This window comes from Eucyclogobius newberryi, unplaced genomic scaffold (assembly GCF_026437365.1).
Source record: "Eucyclogobius newberryi isolate DKJ021-1_F unplaced genomic scaffold, fEucNew1.0.hap1 SCAF_242, whole genome shotgun sequence".
Classification (NCBI taxonomy): Eukaryota; Metazoa; Chordata; class Actinopteri; order Gobiiformes; family Gobiidae; genus Eucyclogobius; species Eucyclogobius newberryi.
The window spans coordinates 114,246-124,508 of NW_027315882.1; the positions used below are offsets into that span (position 1 = coordinate 114,246).

Consider the following 10,263-nt stretch of genomic DNA (forward strand, 5'->3'; position numbering starts at 1 on the left):
GTCCACATGTTCTCAATGGGGTTTAAGTCAGGACTTTGGGAAGGCCATTCTAAAACCTTAATTCTAGCCTGATTTAGCCATTTCATTACCACTTTTGATGTGTGTTTGGGGTCATTGTCCAGTTGGAACACCCAACTGCGCCCAAAACCCAACCTTCCGGTTGATGATTTTAGGTTTTCTTGAAGGATTTGAAGGTAATCCTCCTCCTTCTTCATGATTCCATTTACTCTCTGTAACGCACCAGTTCCATTGCCAGCAAAACAGCCCCACAGCATAATACCACCACCACCACCACCACCACCACCGTGTTTGACGGTCGGCATGGTGTTCTTGGGGTTAAAGGCTTCACCTTTTCTCCTCCAAAGTTGGGCATTGTGGCCAAACAGATCTTTCCTCCAGAAGGTCTTTTCTTTGTCAATGTGATCAGCAAACTTAAGTCAAGCCTTAAGGTGGCGCTTTTGGAGCAAGTGCAGCTTCTCCATGGCAATGCAAAACACGCTTGACTGTGGACACTGACACCTGTGTTCCAGCAGCTTCTAATTTTTGGCAGATGTGCTTTTTGGTGGTTCTCGGTTGACTCTTTACCCTCCAGACCAATTTTCTCTCAGCAGCAGGTGAACTTGCATTTTCGTTCTGATCGTGGCAGTGACAGAACAGTGCCATGAACTTTATACTTAACAAGTGTTTGCACTGTTGGGACCTGCAGCTGCTTTGAAATGGCTCCAAGTGACGTGGATTCCCTTTTGCAGATCCGTGCTGAGCTCCTTTGACTTTCCCTTTGTAGCGTTTGTGGGCGTTTGTATCCAAGTGTATCACTCATAATCTCTCACAAGAAGATCAGAGGCCATGCTATGATTCTCATTTCATTGACACAACTTTCTCTCTCACCTAAATAACTAATTCATGTTACTGTATGTATATTTTTGACAGCAGATTTGGTCACTTGTTAACCCAGAATAAAGTCCTAATGAATGTTTTTTGTGACAAAGAAGTATCTGTTCCATCTATCGGATAAAAATCTGAGTTGTCGAAATAACTGGAAACTCAACAGAGCCATGACATTATGTTCTTTACAGGTTTATGTCAACTTTGGACCACAACTGTATATAACTTATTTGCCATCGTAACCCAGCTGAAAGCCACTTGAGGTACTTTAACATTTTTAACTGCTGTAAAGCCGGACGTTGGCTTAAATATTATGCCTATTTATGTTGTTTGTGTGTGTTTCGATGAAGTGAGCCTATGAGCCGATGTTTTGAATGTGTGAATCGAAAAGTTAGCAGAATGTGTTTGTGGCCACTTTGGTTTTGAATGCCTTGATTTCACTATCTCATCAAACGTTAAAAGGTTTTGGGAAACTTGTTCTCAAAAGTAGAAGTGCTATTACTTGTCCCGAGTGAAGTTTGTCTATTGGTATGTGTATCTCATCATCACCCTTTAAAAATAGGTCAGTCATTGAGGCTGAAATAGCAGTTAGACTACAATATTTACATAAGGCTGAAAAGACTCTGCAACATTACGATGTCTTGTTTTGAAAGAGGATTCGCCTTCATCATATGTGATATTCTGGCATGAAAACTCTGGTTAACATCACTTCTGTGTAACACTATCAGTACTGCTACTACTTGGTGCACCTTTGTCTTGTCTCATGTAAATATGTTCATGTTTGTCTTCATTTATGTAGTTTGTCATTAAAGTCTCAACCTTCTGCTTTCTGTTTGGATGTAGTTCCCTGTTTTGAGGTTTGCTGGCAATCAGAAATTGTTTTTATTGATTAATAAAGTGTTTTTATTTTCACCTGTGACTCTTGTTCTCTAGTCGTGACTTTTGATTGGTTCAAGTGGACAGCCTCAAACGCTTAATTTGCCTGTTGTTGACGGTGTTTCCCACGGATCTTTGCAAACTGTTGGCAGTGGCACATAGTTTGGAATCATATTTGAATATCGGAGAGGGCCTGTTATGGATGGTGCATATAGCCACTTGTAGCCTTATATTCATAATCTATTTGCACCGTGTTGTTAGATTTTATTGCATATCTCTATTCTCCTGCTCTTCAACTTTGCAACACTGACATTTTCACATTATGGAACAAATAAAGGTTTTTATTTGCATTGTATAAGTAAAGGATTAGGCCGCTTGTTTTTTTACCCTATGGGGCCATTGTAGCGTTCTCTAATAAAGAGAAAAGAAATACAAATGGATTTTAGTCTCAAGTGGCATTTTGATTGATACATAAGGTGCCTTTTCTATCGTCATGGTTACTATTTAACAGTAACTGGAAAAGTGGGCAACTGTTGGCATCACTCTTACCTAGTGTGATTTGTGGTGTGTGTGTTTGGTGTTGGTGCAGATTGGCAGCCTTGCTTCTGTCAGTCTACCCCAGGGCAGCTGTGGCGACACTTACCACTGAGTATGGAGTGAATGAATAATGCGACTGAGTAATGCATTATTTAACTATAAAGTGTTGCATGAGGCATCGCTGTGTTAGCTTAATGGCTAATCCCACTGTCTTTTGGCATGGCATCTTGGAATTCATCAATTATTTTTATATAGTCCTAGATAATGATTAAATACAACATCGGGAACCAAAAGAGTATTGGGCTAATACAAAAAACACAAAAAATAGTCAAGATTATTACAATTACTTAAGTTTGACTCCAAGTTGAAGCATGTTGGAGGAATAAAATAAAGCGTAATCAGTAACCAATTAGCAAAGCAACAATTATAACAAAGTCTTTTTTTATTTTTCTGAACAGACAAGCAAGACATGGCTGTTACTGAAAACACTAATGATTACAAAGAAAGCACAGTTTAACCATACATCAAACAAGTTCTACGGATAAGGCAAACATGGACACAATTTTGCCAGCCAATCACATGACCAATAAAATAGTAAAAAGAAACGTTGATATAAAAAAAAAAAAAAAAAAAAAAATGAAATGTCACCACACTTAAAACAACGTCCTGGCAAGATGAGAAGCACCGGCCCAAAGGGAACAAGATACTGCAGAGGCCACGCAACGCTCTGTGTGCTGGAAACTCAAAACTGAACACTGCAGCGTTTCTTTTTTTTGGTGTCAATTAAATCTGAATCATATACAGGTTTTGAGTAACTCCAGGTAAAAGCGGAATCAAATGACATCGAAAGACAAATGGCGTCTTGCTCGCCCCCACCCCGATCCAACCTGACTCTCGGAAAAGTACGACGAAGTTCAAAACTACAGTTTCTCTTTTTTTTTTTTTTGTCCTCCTCCCCTGCCCCCGACGCCCTGGGTTAGTTCTTATCGTCCTTTTTCTCGTCTTCGGTGGGGTATGAATGCCAGGTCAGCCGCTCTTCGTAGAATGAAATGACGATCTGCGGACACTTCACGTTCGCTTCTTTTGCCGGGACAAGATCTGCTTCGTCTGAGTTTTTCCTAAATAAGACGGGATACAAAGAAAGGGTGAAGTGAGACAAAGTGTTATTGTCAGGAAATGTTAGTAAAGGAACAGGATCAGATGACGTTTTAAGAGATTTTGTGCCATTTTGTGTTATTATCCAAGCACAGCACTCATTTTACAGGACGTTTACAATTAACAAATACAGTAGAGGCAAGAGAATCAACCCCTGAATTAGAGGATTATTAAAGTTAGGTATAGCTATAGAAAAATAATTTAGCTATAGAAAAATATTGATTTGACACACAGAAGCTGCATGTTTTATTTCACACATATGCAAGTACGTCTCACCATTTCATGAGGAACATAAGTTCTCCTGTTGAATCTGTCGCACCAATTATTCGTTCTGGATCCAGACCTCGAGCAAAACCCCTCAACTTCTCTGTCTAAAAAAAGAAAAAAGGACAATCAAGGACAAGTGGTTTTATATTATGTTCAAAATTACACATCGTTAGGGAGGAACACATTCAGAAACGAGATGAATTTAATTAAAAGACAAAGATTTGGGCCTCATATTTTTAAATAGGCAAAGAACATACGTGATTTTATTTATTTGAGTTGATTTGCATTATACTGCTCATTGTATATTTGTATAGCTGTTGCTGAGCTGTTAAAATAAACCAAATACAACCATCATCAGCCAGATGTTTACAGAAAAGGCGTTTGAAAATACACTTACGTCATCTTTTTTCTTCTTGGATTTGCTGTCGTCGCCTTCTCCATCTGCCTTTCGTTTTCCTTCCTGTGCCGTCTTTTGTGACTGAAGGAACTCTGCGATGAGATCTGGGCAGTCCAGGTTGTCTTCTGGTTCCCAAGTGTTATCTTCGCTGTAAAAATACAAATATGGGAAAGATTAATAAATACTTCATCAAATTCAATCAATTGGCGTGCATTTACTTTCCTGGACAAAACAAAATGCATGTGACTGTTGATGGTAATTTTAAATAAGCATTGAGGCTGTGACGCACTATTGCTGTGGTTGAGGGTGTGAAGGGGTCACCTGTCCCACGACTATATCACATGACTCACTTTGAGAAGCCTTTCCATTTGAGGAGGTACTCCACTCTTCCTTTCACCACTCGCCGGTTCAGGACCTTCTCCACGACGTACTCCTCCTCCTCCTCTTCCTCCTCTGCTGCTGCTGGCGCTCCCGGAGCCGCTGAAGCTGCTGGCGCCGCTGGAGTTCCTGAGGTCGCTGGAGCTGCTGGTGCTGCTGGAGTCGCTGGTGCCGCCGGTGCCGCTACCTCCTCCAGGTTCTTCTCCGTCTTCTCAGCCGTTGCCATTTTGTTTTCTAATGGGGGGGAAAAGTAAATTATTAACCATTTACATCTGTTTAGCATCAAAATGTTCTTTGTTGCCAATCTTCAGGTAAAGACCCTGTTTGGGACGCACAGGTTTAAGTGACTTACAGCTACTTCTAGGACAAAATGACATATATCTGCCCCCACAAGTACATAAGATCGACATTTATGTTGGAAAATAATAATATTTTAAAACCTTCAGTAACAGTGGGAGCATCGTTAGTGGGTTCTGCAGTCGTGCTCATACTCATCAGGGACCAGCAGCTTCCTGGTCAACGTCAAGATTGAAGCATGAAGGAAGCGATGTAGTAGAAAGGAGAGAACAGCATTGGATGAAGATGATGGAGTTTATAAGGACATACATGGGCAACAATACAGGGCAATGCAGATCCACAGTTTGATTTAACTAGCACTTTAATTAGGCCAAAGTGACACTTTAATACTGGGAGTTTGAAAGATTGAGTCAAATTCAAGGTCTAAGGTCAATGTCTATATTTATTTTTTCAAACAGAACCATTTTACAACTCCATAGTTACTCGATTTACATATCAAATGTTTTCAGATCAACCCCATGTCTTTTTAACCATGCAAATGATATGTAAATAGTAAGTGATTGTACTCCTTTATCTAATAGGGCACTTGACAGACCAGATTTTGACTCCATGTAAACACTGCTGACTCCACCTTGCCTAGTTGCCCATGTGCTGCACGGTGTAAATGTGGGCGTGGGCTGTAGATAATCAGCCTTGTGCTTGGAGAGGCGCAAACGATCAGGATCAATTAAACAAAATCAAGCACAACAGGCTAAACTGCCACAAATGAAGCGGTCTGTGGAGCGGAGACGCTGCGTGCCACCATCTCCAACGAGATCCAGCGGTTTGCAACACACGTGTACTTTCAATTAGGATTTTGAAAAAGGATCAATTCAACATTAAAAAAAAATAATATAAAATAAATTCCCTGTGGATAATACAGCTAACCCAGGGGTGACATATTTCAAGCACAATGCCTCTAAGCGACAGACCCTCATTGAGTGTTTGGCATCTCCTCCATGTTGCCCCAGCTCGTGCAACCAACACCACACTGAGCGTTCACCGATCAAATGTGCAATTTGTCTATCAACGAGAGGCTAATTCTGCTAAAAGATATCGGCACCGTGTAGTAGTGTCGTGTAATCAAACCATGCATGATAGAAAAGCTACAAAGTGGCATCTGCACGATCAATGAATGATCTTTGAAACAACACGTTTGGAGGGAGCAGGTAAATCAAACTCACCGATGGGTTAAAATTAAACACGTTTACGGACCCGATCCGATATAAGAGTTTTAATGCAGTGTTGATTTTACGTCGCGGTTTGTGTGGAGGTGATTTCTACAGACAAAGCCAATTGTAATACAAAAATGTGTCGTTTCTTTTCCTTCGTCTGCTGCTGGGGGAAGAAAAAGTGCCCTGTCTCGATGGCCGCGCAGACTCGCAGACGCTTAAGTCACGTGGATGGTGGACCACAATGGGACGACATGGAGCAGGGCGCGGACGTGTGATTTATACATCTACAGAAGCGCACATAGAAAAAAACCCGGACTGGCGCAGGGAACTGGCGCAATATTTTCATGTTCATAATACAGCGATCGTCAATATATTTTGCCTGAGATTTATTTTACATTTATATTCTAGTTTTCTGTTCTTTTATTTGTATTGTGTTGTATTTTATCACCTTTAAACCTTTTTTATCAACTATTTTAGACGTATTTCGAATATTCTAGTTGGAGTGATTAGATTTGCCTCTTTCAATAGTTTTATCTTGATTTTTAATCCTCCTTTTGTTGTTGACGAATGACATTTCCCTATTGTGGGAAAGATAAAGCGTCTTATACTTTTATCTTATCTTATATTGTTTTTAAAAAGCAGCTACCAAGTATTACTGATATTTTTTATGAATACATGAAGAGCAGTGTTTCTGTGTGTCTACAAACTGAATAATATATGTTATCTATGTTATATTATGTTATCCTCCGTCATACAACTCACAATACAAGGTTTACAATAATGTCCCTATTTCCCCCCTTTTATGACTTGAGTTAATAAATAAAGTAAAATAATAAATGAATAATAGCTACAGTAAAACGTAATGTGTTGTTTAAATAAGGTTCATAAATAAGCTACACTTTTACACAATATATAGACCCTTTAATAGTTTGAAAACAAATTATTTACTAATGCTGTAATGGAGGAAAAAGTGAAGTGGAACATACTGCGCTTTCAAGGGAAATATTTTCTTAACCTCAGAATATCACATGAATATGAAAATTCCAGGCAAATGAAAACCACTCAGACACATCAAAACCTGGTTCAAAAATAGTTACACATGTATTTTACACTATTTGTTTAAAAATAAATTATGATAGACACTATTCTTTATGAAGGCAAAATCATGACTTTCCGGATGTTTGATGACATAGGGACAATATTCTAACGGTATCACCAAATAAAGAAATATGAATATTGTCACATCCCATTTTTAGACTATAGAAACATACCAGTACCAAAAGCATTGAATGTGTGAATCCAAAAGAACAGATAACGCCGGAATAGCCCGTGTATTTCAGAATGATGAGAAATTAGGACCGTTACCTAGCGATGAACAATTATTAACAATTTAAAACTATTACAAAATCATGTATTTTGACTGGGCAAAAGTCCTCAAATATCAAACAGGAATCTGAAAATGAATAACGTCCTCAAATATATGGCCAAACGGTTCATCAGTTGCCATGGTGATTCCACGCCTCATTTTCCATTCCGCCCATCACCGGAAGTGTCGTCTGATATGCGGTCACGTGATGCCTTTGCCGGTGACGTAGCGCGTGCGCTTGTGAAATGGGGACGATAGCAGCCGAGATAAACAACTCTTAGGAATTTGGGGCTTTTTTACCCAGGTCCTTGTGAAAATCGAAAAAGAAAGTGGCAACAACAACCGGGCTCTGGATGGCATAACGTTAGGAAACACGCGCGGACATTAAAGTAAGTAATTGTCAAGCGGGACGTGTCTTCGGCAGGTTTGTCTTTAGCTGTTTAGTGTTCTGCGGCTGTGAAATGGAAGCGCAGATAAAACCAAGTTAGTGCAAATACAAGCCAATTATTTTAGTAGTTTAGACTGTGGTGTGCATTTAGGGCAACGGGAATTATTTGCACAACTGGTTTTATTTAATTATGTTCCCGTACATAGTTTCGTTATCATGTACTCACTTTGTTGTTACAGTTGGATACTAGTTATTTTAGGGGGAAATCGCTCTCAAAACATCAGTAGTCAATAACTGGATGTTTATTGAACATGATTTAATTTCACGTAACATTGGCAACATTTAGATGAGTCAGATGTTAAAGCTTTCACCCAATACACAGATCGTGCACTTTCCACACATTGTGACACACTATTATTCATAGTGGGTTGTATTCCCCTGGAGTATTTAAACACACCCACTCAGTCTTGTGACCTTACTGTACAAATTGACATTCAGCAGAGATTTTTTAAGATATATGATTGCAATCAAACGTTTGTATGAATGTTTCAGTACACAGTGAAACAAACGTAATATTTGTCTATAGCTCTTCCTGTTCAGGAGCACTCAGTGGAACTCCTTTGAGCCAAAACCACAGGCCTATTTGTTAATGACATTGACTTTTCTTCTCTTTTTTTTCTGAAAGGGAAACATGTTCATGATTCAGTTAAATTTAGCTGAAGTTTCTTCTCTTCCCCTGTCTCATGAGGAACTGTGACTAATATGTTTCTCCTTTGACTCCAGATGTCCCTGCAGCCTTACAGTCAGCAGAATGATCAGTAATCAAGAAGAGGTATGTAAGTAAAAGAGTGCTTTTTTAAGCTTTTTTGCCAAAACGGAATTTATTTAATCACACGTGGTTAAAAGTATGAGGAACTCATTGGCTTTTTGAAAAAGCTAGTGTTCCGCTATTGTAATTTAAAACTAAGGTGTGTTCTTCAACTCTTGTCTCACTTTCTCTTGTAGGAGTTTGTTGCAGTGCGGGTTCAAGATCCCCGTATTCAAAATGAAGGTTCATGGAACTCCTTTGTGGATTATAAAATCTTTCTGCACGTAAGTTCAAATATAAGGCTCAACTTTAAGTCATTGGAGCTGTACACTTGCTGCAGCTGACAGTTCGCATGACAAACGATGAATGCATAACTTAACTCGACAAAACTGACTCAAGAAAAGCAAGACTCTTTACGTTTTCTTGTGCCAGGAATAAACATTGCCCTAAAGCTACAGTGTTTGCTTCAGCGCTGTATCTCTAGTCTAGAGAATGCAACAAGTCCCTGTTTCATTTTAATTCAATTTGTTTCATGAAAAGAAAATTCCTAAATGTTGCTACAAATGTTATTATTTCTTGTTAAAAGGAGACTTGTGTTGAGATCAGAGAACAGTGTCAGTCAGTGGAACAAATCCGGCATGTGATCATGTGCCTCTCCTGCTAACATTTCACCCGATTACATTTATTTAACAGACGACACTCTAAAATGCATTTTAATAAAACTCTTCATTTTAATTTGCAGACTAATAGTAAGGCATTCACAGCCAAGACCTCATGTGTGCGACGCCGCTACAGTGAGTTTGTGTGGCTCAAGAAAAAGCTCCAGAAGAATTCTGGTTTAGTGTAAGTGCTTTGATGGTCGTCTAGGACATCTTCTGTGTAAATCAGATGAAACATATGCAAAAAGGTTCATCTCATTTTCTTCTCTTATTTGTTTGACTCCAGACCTGTCCCAGACCTTCCTGGCAAGTCGTTGTTCTCCTTCAGCAATGATGATTTTCTTGAAAGAAGACGGAAAGGTCTCCAGTTCTTTCTGGACAAGTGAGTTCTTAAACCTTTAAAAACAAAATGACAAAAAACATAGACATTGTTTTATTTGGATGGACAATACTGACATAATTAAATATCCTGATTATATTGTTAATTTAAAAAAGTTGTTATCCTTCCTGATAAATTAGAAGTAGTATCTGTACATGCCTTGATTTAAGGTTTAAATATCTCTCAAATGTGAACAAACTGTTCCAGGCCAACATTGTAACATTTCCCTGGTAAAACAAAGGTTAAAAAACAAAAATACACAAAGTTCCAAAATATCAATTTATACAGAGAATACACAACATACAACGTTCTGTCAATCAAATAAAAAATCAAATGTTCTTATTACAGACAATATACTCTACATTTTAAATGATAAAAGCATCCGTGATCTCTTTGCAGTAACAGTATTTTCTCTCTTTGTATGTCACCAGAGTGGTGCACATGACTGTGTGTCTGTCGGACAGTCAGCTGCACCTCTTCCTGCAGACTCAGCTCCCTGTGGGACACATCCTGGATTGTGTCCAGGGCCACACCCCCTACACCGTGACCGACGCCATCCTGACCTACGCCTCCTCCAACCGCGGCTACGCCCAGGCCCAAGAGGAGGACGCCGTTGTTAAGGAGAGGAACATCACGGTGTCCTATGAGTCCATGGAA

General features: G+C 39.2%; 2 protein-coding genes across 4 annotated transcripts; one reads left to right on the top strand and one right to left on the bottom strand.

Annotated features, from left to right (window-relative positions):
• Positions 1–3,250: 3,250 nt before the first annotated feature.
• Positions 3,251–6,228, bottom strand: LOC140372528 (chromobox protein homolog 1-like). Of its 3 annotated transcripts, none has more exons than XM_072459656.1 (6): positions 6,016–6,228; positions 4,936–5,007; positions 4,468–4,729; positions 4,118–4,265; positions 3,730–3,824; positions 3,251–3,416 (listed from the first exon to the last, which is right to left on the bottom strand). In XM_072459656.1, exons 2-6 carry the CDS (start codon positions 4,988–4,990, stop codon positions 3,275–3,277), a joined length of 702 nt encoding a protein of 233 aa, XP_072315757.1. In that variant the 5' UTR covers positions 4,991–5,007; positions 6,016–6,228; the 3' UTR covers positions 3,251–3,274. The 3 variants fall into 3 exon arrangements, with proteins under 3 accessions (XP_072315757.1, XP_072315756.1, XP_072315758.1); XM_072459655.1 differs by lacking the exon at positions 6,016–6,228 and adding an exon at positions 5,388–5,510; XM_072459657.1 differs by lacking the exon at positions 4,936–5,007 and having other exon boundaries at positions 6,016–6,226.
• A 2,439-nt stretch (positions 6,229–8,667) lies between these two features.
• On the top strand, positions 8,668–10,260 carry LOC140372520 (sorting nexin-11-like; the record flags this gene model as incomplete). Its single annotated transcript, XM_072459643.1, has 5 exons — positions 8,668–8,682; positions 8,766–8,852; positions 9,311–9,411; positions 9,514–9,609; positions 10,038–10,260. Coding segments are annotated over exons 1-5 (522 nt in total), but the record flags the coding sequence as incomplete, so codon positions are not given.
• Positions 10,261–10,263: the final 3 nt, after the last annotated feature.